General features: G+C 41.5%; 2 protein-coding genes across 7 annotated transcripts in view; one reads left to right on the top strand and one right to left on the bottom strand.

Moving 5' to 3' along the window:
* YARS1 (tyrosyl-tRNA synthetase 1) overlaps nucleotides 1-7,744 on the bottom strand; it is a 31,624-nt gene extending 23,880 nt beyond the window's left edge. The window contains exons 1-3 of the mRNA XM_041768120.1: nucleotides 7,511-7,744; nucleotides 3,778-3,924; nucleotides 3,463-3,638 (exon numbers count right to left, since the gene is read on the bottom strand). Of these exons, the coding sequence (XP_041624054.1) occupies nucleotides 3,463-3,638; nucleotides 3,778-3,924; nucleotides 7,511-7,675 (488 nt within the window). The 5' untranslated portion in view covers nucleotides 7,676-7,744. The remainder of the gene's footprint in view (nucleotides 1-3,462; nucleotides 3,639-3,777; nucleotides 3,925-7,510) is intronic.
* LOC121498117 (S100P binding protein) overlaps nucleotides 1-18,556 on the top strand; it is a 53,383-nt gene that overhangs the window by 7,089 nt on the left and 27,738 nt on the right. The window contains exons 1-4 of one of the 6 annotated variants that reach the window (XM_041768122.1): nucleotides 7,872-8,013; nucleotides 15,160-15,272; nucleotides 15,993-16,840; nucleotides 17,467-17,555. In XM_041768122.1, the coding sequence (XP_041624056.1) occupies nucleotides 15,995-16,840; nucleotides 17,467-17,555 (935 nt within the window). In that variant the 5' untranslated portion in view covers nucleotides 7,872-8,013; nucleotides 15,160-15,272; nucleotides 15,993-15,994. Of the gene's footprint in view, nucleotides 1-7,871; nucleotides 8,014-10,932; nucleotides 13,277-15,159; nucleotides 15,273-15,992; nucleotides 16,841-17,466; nucleotides 17,556-18,556 lie in introns of those variants that run through there. The other 5 variants (XM_041768125.1, XM_041768123.1, XM_041768127.1 and 2 more) reach the window with 5 other exon arrangements.

Here is an 18,556-nt window from a genome sequence, read left to right as displayed (position 1 = left end):
GCGGCGCTAAACCACTGAGCCACCCGGGCTGCCCCCAAAATTTTATTTTTAAGTAATCTTTACACTCAACGTGGGGCTCAAACTTAAATCCCTGAGATCAAAAAAAGTTGCACGCTCTACTCTTTGAGCCAGCCATGCGCCTCTGAAATAAATATTCCCACTTTTGTTTGTGGTTTCCAGCCATTGAGTATTCTTGACTAATTTATCAATTGACTGATTTGAAGCATTCAGAAAGTTTAAAAAATATTTTATCCAGCATTTTTAATTGTTCCGAGTTATTTAAAGATTTTATTTATTTATTTAAAGATTTTATTTATTTATTTAAAGATTTTATTTATTTATTTAAAGATTTTATTTATTTATTTAAAGATTTTATTTATTTATTCATGAGAGACAGAGAGAGACAGAGACAGAGAGAGACAGAGACAGAGAGAGACAGAGAGACAGGCAGAGGGAGAAGCAGGCCCACGCAGGGAGCCCAATGTGGGACTCCATCCAGGGTCTCTAGCGATCAGAACCCTGGGCTGCAGGCAGCGCTAAACTGCTGAGCCATCCAAGGATCCCCCCAAGATATTATTTATTTATTTATTTATTTATTTATTTAAAGATTTTATTTATTTATTTAAAGATTTTATTTATTTATTTAAAGATTTTATTTATTTATTTAAAGATTTTATTTATTTATTTATTTAAAGATTTTATTTATTTATTTATTTATTTATTTAAAGATTTTATTTATTTATTTAAAGATTTTATTTATTTATTTAAAGATTTTACATTTCCAAGATTTGTAAACGATTCTTTTTATTTCTATATATTCATGTTTCATTTTTGCCTCTCTCTCTTCTATCATCTCTTTTTAAAACATGGATGCTATTGCTTGGCATGTTAGAACTTATGTCTTTTTGGTAATATCACGGATATAACACTCATGAATGGTGGGCAGCTTGGTTTAATTCTTGGTATGCATACAGCTGAGTCTCCACAGGCCAAAGCTTGATAAAAGTCCCTAATGACCCAAGCAGGTGACTAAAGTGCCCCCACTCCCTGGCTCTACTTTCCTTGAGGGGTAGGAATGGGAATGAGAAAAGGGTAAAAAAGCCCTACTTTATCCTCTGGCTTTAAGCAGTAAGCCTGGTTTGTCTCCACCATTGGCTTCCTGATTAGAGCCCAGCAAACCTGTAACTTCAGCCCAACTCACCAATTTGCATTTCAATTCTGTTTCTCTTACCACAGAAATGTTATGCTTTGTCTTTTGAATCTGGCTAGGTCCTCTGTTTCTTTAATGTTTTTATCTATCATTGCTGTTGTTTAGAACAGAGGTAGTATATCAAAGTGTATACTTACAAAGCCATCTTCCTTTGAAGTCACTTTTGTATATATAAAAATATCAAGTCACTTTGAAGTAAGGTAGCTTTATGTATCCCATCTTCCCATACCCCAAATTCTGTTCAGTTCTGGGAGAATAAAAGCCTTCCCTGAATCATTTACTGTTATAATCCCAGTACCTAGAACAGAATCTGGTGCATAGTTAAAACTCAGTAAGTGTTTGCATGACTCAATCCCTTTCCTTCAGGTCTTAGTCTAATATCTTCTTATCATGGAGGTCTTCTCTAGCCACCCTATCTACATAGAAACCCCCCACTCCTCAAGAACTTTCTCTCCTCTGCCTGCCTGCTTTGTAGCACCTGTCACCATCTGACACAGTGTGTGTGTGTGTGTGTGTACACACACATATATAAAGTAATTGATATATACATACATATATATATATAGATAGATAACTTTTCATTTGTTTCCTTTGGCCATATTCCTTTGCTGAAATGTAAGCCCCATTACGATAGGGGTTTTTGTTTTCATTTATTTTTGTATACCCAGGACCTAGATGGTGCTTACCATCTAATATGTGCTCCGTAATATCTGTAGAACAAATGTAAAAATAAATGAAATTGCAGGCACTCTACTGAGGCTGTGGATTCAAACACCTGTTTATGTAAGAAAGTTATGTGCCTTATTTAAAACTCTAAATGTCAAAAAAAAAAAAAAAAAAAAAAAAAAAAAAAAACCTCTAAATGTCCAACAGTGAGGAATGCTAAAGAAAATTATGATCGGGGTGCCTGGGTGGCTCAGCTGGTTAATTGTCCGACTCATGGTATTGGCTCAGGTCATAGTCTCAGGGTTGTGGGATCAAGCCCGCATTGGGTTCTGTGCTTAGTGCAGACTCTGCTTGTCCCTCTCCGTCTGCTCCTCTCCCAACCCACTCGCTTGTTCTCTCTCAAATAAATAAATAAAATCTTAAAAAACAAAAGATAGGGATCCCTGGGTGGCTCAGCGGTTTAGTGCCTGCCTTTGGCACGGGGCGCGATCCTGGAGTCCCGGGATCGAGTCCTGCATCGGGCTCCCTGCATGGAGCCTGCTCCTCCCTCTGCCTGTGTCTCTGCCTTTCTCTCTCTCTCTCTCTCTGTCTATCATAAATAAATAAATAAATAAATCTTAAAAAAACAAAAACAAAAACAAACCCAAAAGATAATTATGATCAATGAAGTTAAAAAAAAAATGAACTTGTAGGCAAGAGATCTGGGTTCACATCCTGGCTCTTCTGTTTACCGCAAGTACGAACCTGAGAAAGTTACATATGAATCTGTTTCCTTATCTGTGAAATAGGACACACCAATGCTTACCTTAAAAAGTTGTTCTAAGGGTTTACGTGAAAAAGTGACCAGTAGTGATGCATGGCTTAACTGAGGTTTTAAAAGTCAAACAATGTGAAGACTATGAGGCAGCATGGAGGAATTATTTAGGAAATTACTGAAGTTAAAAAAATCAGAACACAAAATCGTATCTATGCTAATATTACAAATGTGAATAAAACTGATAAAGATATGAAGCAATAAATTGTTGGGGAGGTGAGAAACAAGTGACATATTTTTCTTTCACGTTTCTTATTTTTTTATATATTCATTCATTCATTCATGAGACACAGAGAGAGAAAGGCAGAGACACAGGCAGAGGCAGAACAGACTCCAAGCAGGAAGCCCAATGTGGCACTTGATCCCGGGACTCCAGCATCATCCCCTGGGCCAAAGGTAGGCGCTAAACCACTGAGCCACCCAGAGATCCCACTTTCACATTTCTTTGATCATTATTTGCTGAGGCTGGAAGGAAGAAGGGAGCTGAATTGTTTATCATCTTTCTCCCATATGATGTGGGCTCTGCAAGGCCAAGGACTTTGTTTTGGTTACATTCTTATCTCTAGCAAAATGGATAGTACACAGGCATTTACTAGTCAGTACATTTTTGATGATGACTTAAAAGGACAAAGAATATAAATTTTTTAATGGTTTTTAATTGGTAGGGCCAAAGCACTTCTGAATCCAAATTTAAGGAGTGCCTAAATTCCACAGACCTGTAATTAGTTAGGAGCACAAGAGTCACAAGGAGCGTGGATGATTTAGAACTTACTTGCTGAGCTGGTAATCAGTGCCTTTGATGAACTTGAGCTTTTCCAAGGGCACACCAATGCTTTCCAGCATTGCCTTGATCACATTCTCATAGTAGCTGGTTCGGAGTTCTAGAAGTTCCCATGGAGCTTTCATGTTATCCAAGTATGCATGAAGGTCCGCAAACAGAATCGTTACCTGGACATTAAGAGATAAGGCACCACCAAATGTAAATTTGTCCAAGTACCTCCGAACCCGCCTCTCTGCCCTGCCCTTGTTAAATCTCTTTTTTGGCCATTCCCCAAGGAATGCTTGTTTATAGAACATTATTTCTTACCTCACATCCTGCTTTCAGGAAGTCTGCAATCTTAGACATAGGCACGAAGTAAGCCACATGTGGCTTGCCTGTGGTTGCTGTTCCCCAGTAAACTTTAAGTTCCCGCTCCTTGAGTATCTCCTTCAGCTTCTCTTCCCCTAGAACCTCCTGTTGTGGAAGCAGAAGAGCTGGTTTAATGCTGGTGCCCCACCTTGCTCATCCTTTACCTTGTGACAAGGCAAACAAAGGTATGTGTCACTGAGGGTCTAAGGTCAGAGCCAGGAGGGAGGTCCAGCCATGTTCTCAGTGCTGAGGGAGAGGCAGCCTAAGTAGGTGCTGTTGCTAGTACCACTCCAGTGATATGCCACTGATGTTAGGGAATGGGACATGTCCCCACCTGCATCTTCCCCTCCATCCACTAGAACTCATGTTCCTTCCTTTCAGAGCCAATTCTTGAAATAGCTGTCACTTCTTCTGGTCTTTATTCCTCATCTCCCACTCCAGTTGAATTCCATACAGCATCACACCACTGAAAATGCTCTGGCTAAGATCACAGATGACTCCCATTGTTGCTAAATTCAATGAAAATTTTTAATTTTTAAAAAATTTTTAAAAAGATTTTATTTATTTATTCATGAGAGACAGAGAGAGAGGGGGGCAGAGACATAGGCAGAGAGATAAGCAGACTCCATGCAGGGAGCCCGAAGTGGGACTCGATCCCCAGACCCTGGAATCACGGCCTGAGCCAAAGGCAGATGCCCAACCGCTGAGCCACCCAGCCATCCCTCAATGAAAATTTTTTTAGTCCTCACTTTCTCACTCCATCCCTAAATACTCCCCTCTTTTGGTCCTTCATTTTTCTATTCTCTTAAGTTTTCCTCCTGCTTCTCTGGCTGCTGCTTCAGCTTCCTTTGCAGCTGTACTTCCTAATCATTAAATATTAGCAATCCTTGCAGCCCTCTCTCTTCTCTTTCCATTCTCCCTAACTGATCCCTTTCACGTTGCTTCAATTATTACTTATAAGTTAGTAACTACCAAGTCTCCTGCTCACATCCATATATGGAACAATGTACTTGTTATCAACCCAGTTAATTCAAAATCAACTTGTTTGAAATTAACCTCCTGCTCTCACCTTCCCGCCTCACTCCCCACCCATCTTTTCCACTTACAGTTTCACTCAAGTGCAGTAAATGGTACTGTCATTTACCAAGTTGCCAAAGTTACCCCAAAGCTCCTACCTAAATCCTCCTCCTTCTCTCTGCCTCCATACCACCACCCTAGTCTAGGTCACTATCAGATCCCACCAGGACCTACTACTACCCACCTAACAGGACTCCTATTTATCTATTCTTGCTCCCTCCAGTCCATGTTCCAGAAGGCAGCCAGAGAGATCTCTAAAATGCAAAACTTGATTAACTCATTCACATATTTAATACTTTAATGGTTTTCTTTTGCCAGAAGACAATATTGGAAAAATCCTAATAGCTCAGTATGCTGCTAATAAAAGAGATTTTAGTGACTCTTCAAGTGATAGTTTGGGGAGGCTGTTAGAAGCCATGAAAGGCAGAAACTGTTTTGCTGGATTGAATCATCTATTAGCAGGACTTGTTAAAATCTGTTTCGAGGCAGCTGGAGTCTGGATCCTGCACTTCCAAGCCCCTGACTATTTGGAACTTGGGGGAATTCTTGCCACTCAAGGAAAGGTCACATCACTTACCCTTTAAAACCTGAGTCAACACCATTAGCTTTTTGTATCTTTTGTCCCCAACCAGCATTATTTTTGTGCAAAGAGACTCGGATAAAGAATCTGGCTAGGGGATCCCTGGGTGGCGCAGCGGTTTAGCGCCTGCCTTTGGCCCAGGGTGCGATCCTGGAGACCCGGGATCGAATCCCACATCAGGCTCCCGGTGCATGGAGCCTGCTTCTCCCTCTGCCTCCCTCTCTCTCTCTCTCTCTGTGACTGTCATAAATAAATAAAAATTAAAAAAAAAAAAAAAGAATCTGGCTAAAAAAAAAAAAAAAAAAAAAAAAAAGAATCTGGCTAAGAGGAAGCACGTAAAAATTACTTGTTAGTATCAAGTTATGAGTGGAAAGAACCCAAATGTCCACCAACTGATGAATGTAGAAACAAAATCTAATATATTCATATAATTATAAATATTTTTCAGCCGTAAGGAATAAAGTTTTGATAGATGTGACAACATGGATGAAACTTGAAAACATGCTAAGTGAAAGAAATAAGACATAAAACCCACACATGATTCTATTCATATGAAATGTTCAGAATAGGCAAATTAAAGACAGCAAGTAGATTAGTGTTCCCCTAGGGCTGCAGGGAGGGGGGAAATGGGCAGTGATTGTCAAATGGGTACAGGTTTTATTTTGGTGATGAAAATGTTCTGGAATCAGATAGTGGTGCTAACTGTACAATCTTGTGACTATACTAAAACCCACAGAAATGCACTTTCTTTTTCTTTTTAAGATTTAACTTATTTATTTGAGAGAGACAGCATGAGCATGAGAGAGCACAAGTGGTGGCGAGGGAGAAGCAGGGTGCCCATCAAGCAGGGAGCCAATCTCAGGATGGTGGGATCACGACCTGAGCCAAAGGCAGATGCTTAACCAACTGAGCCACCCAGGCACCCGAAAATGTACACTTTAAAGGGATGAATTTTTTGGTACGTGAATTGTATCTCAAAAAAGGATTAAAAACAAAACAAAACAAAAAAAACCCCAAGCTGTGGCCTAACCAACGTGTATATCACTGCTCTTAGAATAAACTTCACTTTTAAACACAGCCTGAACGGCCATCATGACCTGGTTCCTGCCTACTCCTTTTCAACAAACAAGTAAAACACATAGTATCAGATGGTGGTACGTTCAGCAGACAAACAGTGAAAAAGGCTATAGAGGAAATGAGACAGTTCTGGTGGCAGGGGGTTTGTTATTTAAATAAAGTCGTCAGGAAAGGCCTTCTCTATATTGTGACAATAGTCAGAGGCCAGAAAGAGGTAAGGAAAGGAGCAATATAAATATTTACTAATATTTGATCTACACTTTGCTCACTCTACTCCAGCCAAATTAGCCTTCTCTCTGAACCAGTGTTCTTTCTCCGCTCTAGGTCTTGACTTGGCTTCCTTCTACCTAAAATGACCCCCCAACTCACTCTTCTTCAGGTTAACTTCTACTCCTGCAGTTCCCGGAGACTGTAAGAACAGATGTGGAGTGAAGTGATTTGCATCATCTAGGCGCAGTTTCGAGGTTACTTCCTCAGCCTTCCCTGACACTCCCTCCAGTCCTCGCCCCTAAATTCTTTCCAAAGCCCCACGGATAGTACTTTGCAGTACTTGTTTCAAAATGTAACCAAGTTTTCGAATTAGGGGGTCTTTCTTAACGTCCAGTTCCCTCCAGACAAGCCCTGGGAGGGCAGGGCCCTGACGTATCCCCAGTGCCTTGCACCACGCCTGGCACATAATAGGGTGGGTGGGGTGGGAGTCCCGGATTCAAGGCTCGACCAACACAAGGTAACTGCACACAGGAGGTGAACCCACTGTCATTTTTGTGCGACCGAGATATCGCGGCTTGACTGGCTGACCGACCGACCAACCAGCAGCGAGGGCTGTAGTCTCTGGGCTGCGCAGCGCGGAGTCCCCCGACCCTACACACTCAGGACCCGACAGTGAGGATCAGGGTCACTGGACCTCGAGCCCCCAGTCCCCCCCCAAACAGCGTAGTTCCAACCCTGAGGCCCGACCTGCAGGTTCCGGGTGATAAGGTGCAGCTTCTCTTCAGGGCTCGGAGCGTCCCCCATGGCTCCGCCGCCCCTATCTCCCGCGCTTAGCCCGGCACCGCGCCGCTTCCTCGGTCGCCGCCGCCGCCGCGTGCCGGGAACTGTCACGCGGGCCGAGTTAGGTTGCATCAGCTGAACTCGTCGCTCGGCTTGCTCGGCCTGAACCCTTCGCCTAAAAGTGCGAGGAGAGTCCGGAGCAACTGAGAGTCGAGCGGGTCGATGAGATGGGGAAAGGGGCGGAGCCAGTAGGCAGGCGAGGCGGTACGGAGGGCGGGGTTGCGGCGCCTGCGCGGGGCACAACCCCCCGAGGGGCGGGGTGGTTTCCTGCCAATCACTGCCCGTTTGCCCGCCCCCTTGCGCTGGCCCGACAGCCTCGGGTGGGGGAGGTCGGGGAGGGGGCGATAAAATGGCGCAGGGGGCGGAGTGAGGCGCAGTCGTTCGCCCAGGCTTCGGCCCCGCTTCCGGAGGTGAAGAGCGGGAGGGATGAGGGGGTCTTCGTTCCCGGCTGGGAGGGGGATGGGGGCGCCTGTTGCTTCTCCAGGGGGCCGTACATGCCCGTCCACCCCGTTGAAGGGTTGGGAGGCCTTTGCCCTGCTGGGAGAGGGCTGGTTGTCGTTCCTCAGGTGATGGCGGCGGGAGGGGGAGTGTCCCTGCGCCCCACCTCCACGTCGGCGGGCGGTAGATGAGGAAGAGGAAGGCTGTCGGGTCACCTGCGAGGCAGGGATCTCCGTCAGTCTCCCTGCCCAACGAGGGTGGAGGAGGAGTGTGTCGGGGGGGCTGGCGGTGCCGCTGTCCCGGCCCCAAGGGGGGGCTGTTGCTGGGGAGAGGATCGCGGTCTTCCCGCCGCGGCTGGCGGGTGGGGGAGGGAGAGGATGACCCACCCCTGGGGCTGGCGGGGCCGCGGTCCCGCGGAGTTGTGGGTGTGAGTGACCACGCTCGGGGGGAGGGGTGCACCACGCAGGCCTGCTGAGGGGTCAGTTGGGCCCCTGCGGGGGGAGGGGCGGGAGCAAGCCCGCGCTTCTCCCGCCTTCCGCGGGGAGGCGGGAATTCTTGGTATTTTGGGTGGAGGGAGTAGGGAAGTGCGAAGGCCCAGCCCCGAGGGCAAAGCCGTTTTGAGGCCGTCTCATTTCTAGGGGAGAGCAGCGGGGAGCCCAAGCAGTATGCTACGGGGGGTGGACTTGGGTTACCCTTCCTTTTGGCTCTCAGGGCTGGAGGTGCCACCGGTTCCTGCCTGGGCTGGAGGGAAGGCAGCTGGCACCGCCGGGTTGACCCCCGGAGAGGGAAAGAAGTGATTGAATTGCCCACCTGCTGATCTCCAGTTTCTTGTGGATTTGTGAGAGGCTGCAAGCTTTAGCAGTCCTGTCTAAATTATTTTTGAAACCTTTCCTTTTTAAAAAGAAACCTGTTGCTGCAGCTTAGTAGTATTTAGTTTCTGTGCCCCCGTGAGATGAGGGTCCTGGAATCTGTATCTAGTGAAATGTTCAGCTAAAGCAGAGATTTCCACCACAGGTGGTTTTTCTGTCCTACAGTAGTATTTCCATTTCAAAGGAAGTTGCAGAATTCTTACAGATAATTCCAGTTCACTTTGATTTTGTTTAAATGTTATGCCCATTTTTATGGAGTGATAAAAGCCTAGTGAGTGAGTGTCTTTTGTGCTATGTGCCGCCTTACCTGTGGAGAAGGTTGGAAATCAAAGGCTTGGAAATAATCTTTGCCCTTGGCCTTTCATATCAGATCTAGCTTGGTAATGGTCTTGGTTTTAGAACCTTGAAAGGAATATGGGATTGTACCTGGTGTTGCAATTTTAGTGGCCTGAATAAAATAAGACTTCGTGTTCTAAGGCAATAGGTTTTCTTAGGTAGGATAAAAATAGCAAGGGAACCAGTTTCTGAGGTTGCAGCTAGGTGGTTAGAGAAAAGAGCGAGGGGGTGGTAAACTGAAGTGTGAAGAAGGGGGTGGACAGGTGAGAGAGATGTGGAAGGACAGAATAGGGTCACAGAAGGGATGGGGAGCAGAAGAATTAAGAGATAGACTTGGGAGATGGGAAAAATATTCCTCCCTTAAAGAGATCCTCATTTTAGGTGGAAGTTACAAAGCAAGTGCCAAGAAAGGCAGTTAACGGTAAAATGGTAGAGAAGTGCTGAGGCTGTCTTATGGAACTTCACTTTAGAACTTAATTTTATCTGAGATTTTTTTCCCACCCTCTTGCAAATTCATTAAATATCAACTTTCATTAGTATATGGCTTTTAGGTTTAGAATACTTTTGTGAACATCCCCTCATTTGATTCTCATGATAATCTCTGTTTCAAGTTAACAGCATATAATTATCCCCCATTTTTCAGATGAGTGTTCTCATCTGAATTGAGGTCCAGAGACTTTAAGTGACTTGTGAGGTCTCTGAATTTTAGTTCAGTCCCTCTATACAGGATACTTCAGTAACTATTAATTCAAAGGATTTGCCTGATATATTTTTATTTATTTATTTTTATTTTCTTAAAGATTTTATTTTTTTATTTTTTTATTTTTTTTAATTTTTATTTATTTATGATAGAGAGAGAGAGAGAGAGACAGACAGAGGCACAGGCAGAGGGAGAAGCAGGCTCCATGCACCGGGAACCCGATGTGGGATTCGATCCCGGGTCTCCAGGATCACGCCCTGGGTCAAAGGCAGGCGCCAAACCGCTGCGCCACCCAGGGATCCCAAAGATTTTATTTATTTATTCATGAGAGACACACAGAGAGAGGCAGAGACACAGGCAGAGGGAGAAGCAGGCTCCATGCAGGGAGCCGGACGCAGGACTGGATCCTGGGTCTCCAGGATCAGGCCCTGGGCTGAAGGAGGCGCTAAACCGCTGAGCCACCTGGACTGCCCCTGCTTGATACTTTAGATGTCCACACAGCCTGGCCTTTAATTCAGTGGCAATATGGTTGAATGCTTGGTTAAATTAGAAGAGATTAGAGTATACTATTTCTTAACAAGCAAGGAACTAGATTAGTATTCTTTCCTGCCATTGCTATGCTTCGTTAAGACTTTAGAGGGCAGAGAGGTGATGCTGGTGGGGTGAAGTAGAAACTATAACCACTACTTACTGAGCTTTTCCATTGTGCTTGCAGTAATAAGTGGTTTATGTTCATGGTCTCATTTAATTCTGGCAACACGTTGAGGTAGCTGCTGTGATGGTCCCTATTGTATAGGAGAGGACATTTGAAATTACAGAATGTAATCATTGCCTTTCTCTGCTGACTTCTTAATTTAAAAATATTTTTATTATTAATTTTTTAAAGATTTATTTATTTATTCATGAGAGACAGAGGGAGAGAGGCAGAGACATAGGTGGAGGGAAAAGCAGGCTCCCCGCAGGGAGCCCAATGAGGGACTCTATCCCGGATCCTGGGATCATGCCCTGAGCAGAAGGCAGACGCTCAACTGCTGAACCACCCAGGCGTCCCTATTATTAAATATTTTAAACATATGAATTTATCAGAAGTAACGTAATGATACCATTATATACATCATTTAGCTTTATCTTATTGATGTAGGCAGGCTGAATCTGAAGGGGTCTCTCAGATACCAGCTGACAGGGTCCTTGGCTTCGCACAGGATGGAAATCAAATGGGAACCAGGTGCAAGTGAGCAGAGTTCACTGAATAGTGTGATAGAGTATAACAGATGAACTGTCTGGGAGACCCGGGAAATGAAAAGTTAAATCTCTCTGTCACTTGAGGTTGTGGATTTATATTGGAAAGAGATCCAGGGTAAATATTCCTTCAGAAACCCAAGGTAGCCTCTGACCAAAGGTGAGTGTCAGGTGATCAATAGGTGTTATTACATTTATCACTGAAGGTAGGGTGCCAGTGTCAGCCATGGTTTGTTTGAAGCTAATATCTAAGAACATGTTTGGGATCTGGTTCTTGGTTGTTATCAGGTGTTTGGGTGGTAGGATAGAACTTAGAGAACAATTAACTTTCTTGTCTCCCCTTAGAGGGGCAACATAGCTTTGTTTTATTCAGATGCAAAATATAGAACATGAGTAAATGGGACTTAGCAGAGAAACAGGAGAAATGGAATCTTTCTAACATGGTTTCTCTGTCTCATTATGTTGCTCCTCCCATCCCCTTTTAGACCCAGCACAGGGCTTGAACTCAAAACGCTGAGGTTGAGACCTGAGCTGATATCAAGAGACAGTTGCTTAACCAACTGAGCCACCCAGGCGCCCTGCCACGTATATCTATTTTTAAAATAATTTCTATGTGCCCAATATGGGGCTCAAACAACCTCAGGGTCAAGAGTCCCAGCCAGGTACCCCTTGGCATCTTTCATATAGGTCTTTAAAAAAAAATTTAAGAAATGAAACATTACAGATATAATTGAAGTTAATCATGCCTCCTTGCCATTTCTCTTCCCCTCTCCACCACCAGAGGTAACCATTATCCTGAATTTTGAGCTTCTTATTCCCATGCATGTTTTTATAATTTAATGATACATATATGTATCCATACACTATATGGTATTGTTTCTCTAACAAATTGCAAGAAAAAAGAAAGATGAGGAATCTATAGATTAGAATATAAAACATATCAGCCAGTTGTAGTGTGTAGATTTATTTGGATGCTGATTTTTTTAATCCTTAAAAAGTAAGATGTATAAAATAATTGGGATACCCGAACCATGTATTTTATCATAAGGAATCCTTGTTACTTACAGGTGAAATGATATGGTACCTGGGATTTGCTTCAGTATAATCCAGTAAAGTGGAGGAGTAGATGGGACAAGATTTGCTATAGTTGATAGTTGTTGGGGCTGAGTGATAGGCATGTGGGGTTTGTTATACTGTTATTTTTGTATATCCTTTAAGTTATGTGTAATAAAAGGCATTTTCTTAAATGAGGAATTAAAATTGTGGAGAGAGTGATTTGTACAAGGTAAAAATTGTATTGTTTTGCATGCTTTTGCTCCCAAGCATGTTGGAACATTCCCTGAAAGAAGCTCAGGAAAGCCAGCTCTGTGCCTCTGGTTGTTATGTAGGAATTCTTTCACTTGTTATGAAGGATATTGGTCATGTGTATATAGTCAAGTTTGCAAGTAATGATGTTTTTCTTCCAGTGAGACTTGGCCACATTTCTCATGTTCTTCCCTGGGAATTCAAGGGAAGCCTGTGTATAATAAAGTGGCTTAAATTATTTTTGCCGAGGGATCAAAGCCCTCTTCAGTATCTTTATCTTTCATAGTATGTTAGAGAGTGTACTGAAATTAGAAGGCTCTGCCATTTGCTGACCAACCCTGGGCAAATCAATGACAAGGGTAGCAGAAAAGACATTACCTTTGGAATTAGAACTGAGTTTGGATCCTTGTTCTAGTATTAATTGGTCTGTGTGCTTGTTAAAGTGACTTAGGGCCTCTTAACTTTAGTTCCTAAGAGTGAACATTTATTGAACTCTTCATTTGCTCATGCCAGCTGCTTGAACTAGACTTTTTGGAAGGAATTTGGATGAGAGTGGGGATAGTGACTCAGAAAGGGCTTTTCAGAAATATAGGTCCTTAACTTCAGTGCCTGTGATACTTGTGCTTGACACCTAAAACCTTAAGTAGAATTTTTCTTAGTGCAGCCTAAAGAAATAATATAAAATAATCCAGTCACTGGGCAGAGAAAATTACTTTTCTCTTCATAGAGGCACCTACTTCAATGCCTGCAGTACCTGGAACTCTCTCATACAATGCTGGAATATTGGTAAAATAAGATAAAAAGTCTTAGCAGCCTAAGTTTAAATACAACAGAAAGCTTAGTTTATTTGGTAAGGTCTATGTTACAGAGTTATGTTGAGGAGTTAAATTCGAAGTTTTAAAATGTTTCACAGTGCCTGATTTATAATAGGTACTTAATATTTCTTTCTGTCCCATCTCATAAGATGAGTAAATTTAAGTTTCTTTTTAAAATTTTTTATTTATTTATCCCCCAGTTTTATTGAGATAAAACTTATGTATAATAGTGCATATTAGTTTAAGACATATGATATAATGATAAATGTACATATTACTAAATCATTACTGAAGTTATCATACATCACCTCACATAGTTACAATTTTTTTTCTCGTGATGAGAACTTTTATTTTTTTTTATTTTTATTTTTTTTTGATGAGAACTTTTAAAATCTACTCTCTTAGCAATTTTCAAATATAAAATACAGTATGGTTAACTATAGTCACCATGTTATACATTATATAAATCCTAACTCTAAAGTTCTATAATCCCTCTCCTTTCCTTCTCTTTCTCCAGTACTTTATTGTCCATACCATTTTGTTTTCTCATATTGGTGCATAACTTTCAATGTTATCTCCCTAGGAGGATTATACATTTTTTTTAAGTAGGCTCCACACCCAGCATGGAGCCAAATGTGGGGCTCAAACTCACAACCACAAGATCAAGACCTGAGCAGAGATCAAGAGTTGGACACTTAACTGAGCCACCCAGAGAGTTGCATTATACATTCTTTAATGGTGGAAACCATATCTTTATTTTTAAGAAGTCCTATAGAAACATATTATCTTGTTCAGTGCTATATGATGATATTAGCTCAGAAAATGTTTTCTGAAAGAATGCATGAAATAAATATAAAATTCAGGATATGGAGGGAAAGTGGGGTGGGGGGAAATTTACAGTTAGAATGCTAATAAGGAATTTTCCAAATTACTAAGTTTAATATTTAAGCATTTCTTACAGCTTCTCAGATGTTGACATGATATGTGAAATAGAAGTTTTTATCACCTTTCCTATCTAGAAAATTATTTATTTATTTTTAAGGTTTTATCTATTTATTCATGGGAGACACACAGAGAGAGAGAGGCAGAGACACAGGCAGAGGGAGAAGCAGGCTCCATGCTGGGATCCTGGGTCTCCAGGATCATGACCTGGGCTGAAGGCAGCACTAAACCACTGAGCACCCCCCGGCTGCCCTAGAAAATAGATTAGGTCCATTATTGACTGTTTAAAAGCTAGGTTTTAAAGTAATATACAAATATTCAAGTAGAAAAGTAGAATGACCCTGAAGTCTCCCCTAGATAGCTCTTGGTCCCCTCATAGGATTTAATAGTCATCAGTTTTGTGTTTATATTTTTCTGGATCTGTTCTTGCATTTATTATATAAATTGAAAATGAGACTTTAGCATGTGTGATCATGATTAACTAGTAGATCTTGGTGGACTTTTAGACATTGCCTAGTCCCCCTTCTCCATCCTGTCCCCATTTTATAAATGAGGAAACAAGTCCAAATGGTTAAGTGGCTTACCCAACTAATTGCAGCTGGTTAGTGACAGAACCAGGACTGCAAGCAAGGTCTCAGTACTCCCAAGCCAGTATTCATCTTTGGAGCAATGATATTCTGAAGAAAGTACAAAATTGTTGGGAGGAACAAAACTAGTTCCTTAGTTGCATAATTTTTCCTCTAAAGGTTTTTCTTTGATGTTCTTGACTCAAAATCCAACTTTCTGGTATTTAAAAAAAAAATCAAGATCAAAATTAATAGGTGGAGCACCTTAAAGCATAATACAGTTGACTTTGTAATTAGCAGAGTTGAAAGTGATGAGAAGATCCTCTAATTTTCTTTGTGCCTGCAGGAAGGTGGGAGTCAATCATTTTGACAAGTCTCCTGAAAGGAACAGCTAGCGGGAGCTGAAACCTTTTTCCATTTGGTCTCGTGGCAAAGAGATCACACCAGCAGCTCCACACAGTATGGAAGACAATTCTTGTATTCTTAAAGTTTTTTTTTTTTCTAATTTCAAATTATACATTTGTTTTTCTATACATTTCTATACATCCAAACACTTTACATAATATATATTTGTTTTGTTTGTATGTTGTGGATATCATTCCATCCGTGATAGTATATACTGACCTATTTCGTTATGTTTAAAATAGTTGTAAAGTACTCCATAGTATGAATGTACCAGTATTTCCCTGAGCAGTTCTGGTGATGGGCTGACTGTCTAAGTCCATGGATGGATTTAGATTGTCTCCAATTTTGAGTAATGCTGCTTTGAACATTCTTATAAATGTATCCATGTGCATTTGTGTAGATACTGCTGCGGGAAAAATTCACAGAATTGAAGTTGTGGGGTCAAATGGTATTGCAAGTTACTCTCCACAAAATATTGTGCTGACTTAACACTCTTATACTGATAGTGTGTAAGGGTGCTTATTTCCTATACCCATACCAACTTAGATTCTATGACATCTTAATTTTCACTATTTTGTTAGAAAAAAAGTATGTAATTATTCTAATGTGTATTTCCATGATTCTAGTAAGGTTAAATATCTTAAAATTATTTCTCATCTTACAAGTCACAGTGCAAAGAATTCAAAATATCAGGATATCACCACGGTAAAACAAATAGAAGTTGATATAAGGGTATTTCCTGTTCCTCAGTGAAATTGCCTCTTCTTTTTCCAGATATGACGTGCTCACTAGTGCCCTCTGAACAGTCTTCTGGAACTTCTCTCTTGCCTAAAAACAATGCCCCATTTTCTTGGGGTTCCTTGGATGAGGATGGATTGGATGACTCCTTGCTGGATCTGTCTGAGGGAGAAGAAGATGATGGCCATTTCAGTTTCACAGAGGAAGATATTCAGGAGCTCCTGAAGGATGATGACCTATCAAATGAGCACTTTTCTTGGGGAGGAGGGTTGCTTAAAGATAATAGGCATGTTGAGAAGGGAGGGAAAGGGAATGAAATTCTATTGGACACTTCCCAAGAGAAAAATTCATTGTATAGCTTGGGACCAGTAGCTGAGACCCCTGGCCTCTTAAAACTACCTCAACTAAGCACATCAGTTGATAATGGACCAACTCCTACTAAACCATTAAACAGACACTTTGCACTAGAAAAGAATCTTATAAAAATAACAGTTGTTGCACCATTTGATCCAACAGTTTGTGATGCTGTGCTTGATAAGGACAAGACTGATTCATCCAAAGATACTGAAAAACCCTCCTCCCTTGGGGAAGAGATGAGAAAAGGTGGTCTTAGTCCAAATGAGAGCAAACTCTGCAGTGAGTCTGAAGGGATCAGTCCCAGTAATTCTGCTTGGGATGCGCCCCCAGTCTCTTCTCCTTCAGACAATGACTTTGAACAAACTGTGTCTGATAAAAATATGCCTGACAGTAAGAGACCTACACCTGTATTCTCTCAGATCTTAGACCATTCAGAGACTCCTAATACGGGGTCATCCTGGAAAAATGGATCACATAAATCAAATTGTGAAGTGAGGTTTCCAGTTGTTTCCAGTTCATCAAACAAAGTAAGTATATTTTTTCAAGGTAAAGAGAAGAAAAATTATTTTCATTCATAAGCTGTATAGCAGAGCTTTGTATTCATCAAACAAATTCGGATTTAGGTCCCAACTAGAACTATGAACTTGGGAAAATTATTTAGCCTCCGTATTTTTGTCATATTTCTTCCCTATAAATTATACTAAATGCTTCACAGTATAGAAAGGATTAATGAAATAATGTATTTATAGTAACTGGTATATAAAATTACTACTTACTGAATAATTACTAAGATAATGGTGGTTTTACTATTATATTTCCTTTCTTTAGGTTTTAGCTTAAAATCTCAATCTTTGGTTGCCATGCTAAATGAGATACAGCACCTGATCAGCTACTGAAGAGCTGAAAAATCTTGGGCAATTTACTTAACCCCTTTGAGCCTGATTCCTTCTCTATTCAATGGGCGTACCACTTAGAATTTCTTTCTTTTCCTTAAAATTGCAGTCACTATGTCACTTAAAGCATCTGTCATAGTGCCTAGCACACAGGAGGGTTCAAGAATATGCCTCTGTAGCCTTTAGTTTAAGAATATGTCCATAAATAGTGTTGTCAGCTTTTTCCTTATAATTATCTTTCCTTCTACTCTGAATGAAAGCAGGATGTTCTTGACAAGGATTCTGGGAAACTGAAAATCAATGAGAGAAGACTGGGCAAAGTCATTCCTGTTCTGCAAGCCAAAAGAAGGTAACAGTATGATAATATTCCAGTCTCTATTGATTCTCTTCAATATCTTTCTTCCTCTCCTCAGTTTTCCCTTAGTGTAGAAAAAAAAAAACAAAAACAGGTATAAACATACTTTTAAGTTCTGGGACCACTAACGTGTAGGTGTGTGACCTTGGACAAGTCAAATGATTTGTGACTTCCAGTTTATTTGTCAACAAAAAGAGACTAATGAAGCCTTCTCTGCTGCCTCCACAAGGTTATTTTGAAAACGGAAAAAAGGATCCCTGGGTGGCGCAGCGGTTTAGCGCCTGCCTTTGGCCCAGGGCGCGATCCTGGAGACCTGGGATCGAATCCCACATCGGGCTCCCAGTGCATGGAGCCTGCTTCTCCCTCTGCTTATGTCTCCACCTCTCTCTCTCTCTGTGACTATCATAAATAAATAAAAGTTAAAAAAAAAAAAATGAAAACGGAAAAAACATATTTGAAAGCACTGTGTAAATGTAAAATTGCTTTTCCTCTTTGTGGGGAAGCCTGGTCACAGATATGACAGGAGGTTAGAATAATTTTAACAAAAATATTAAAATACAGTTATGTAGGAAATACTTTTGTCATCTCTCCCAACTGGAGTACAACTGTCCTTGGGGAAAGATTCTAGTGGAGGTTGCAGATTTGGGTACCTTTTCAATCTGTTCTCTTGTTGCCAGAAGATGGCAGTGTCTCTACATGGGTTTCTTAATTAGGAAAGCTATTTTTTAGGTTGAGTCAGACTAGCTTCCTTATAATGAGATTAAAAAAATTTTTTTGATTACAGAGATCCTAAGTCTGCTTTAAATTTTTTTTAAGGATGTTATTTATTTATTCATGAGAGACACAGAGAGGGGCAGAGACACAGGCAGAGGATGAAGCAGGCCCCCTGCAGGGAACCGGATATGGGACTCCATCCTGGACCCCAGGATCACACCCTGAGCCAAAGGGTCCAGGATGCCAAAGGGTCACAGATGCTCAACCACTGAGCCACCCAG

The sequence above is a fragment of the Vulpes lagopus genome, chromosome 8 (assembly GCF_018345385.1).
Source record: "Vulpes lagopus strain Blue_001 chromosome 8, ASM1834538v1, whole genome shotgun sequence".
NCBI lineage: Eukaryota > Metazoa > Chordata > Mammalia > Carnivora > Canidae > Vulpes > Vulpes lagopus.
This window is presented reverse-complemented; position numbering and strand designations above follow the sequence as displayed.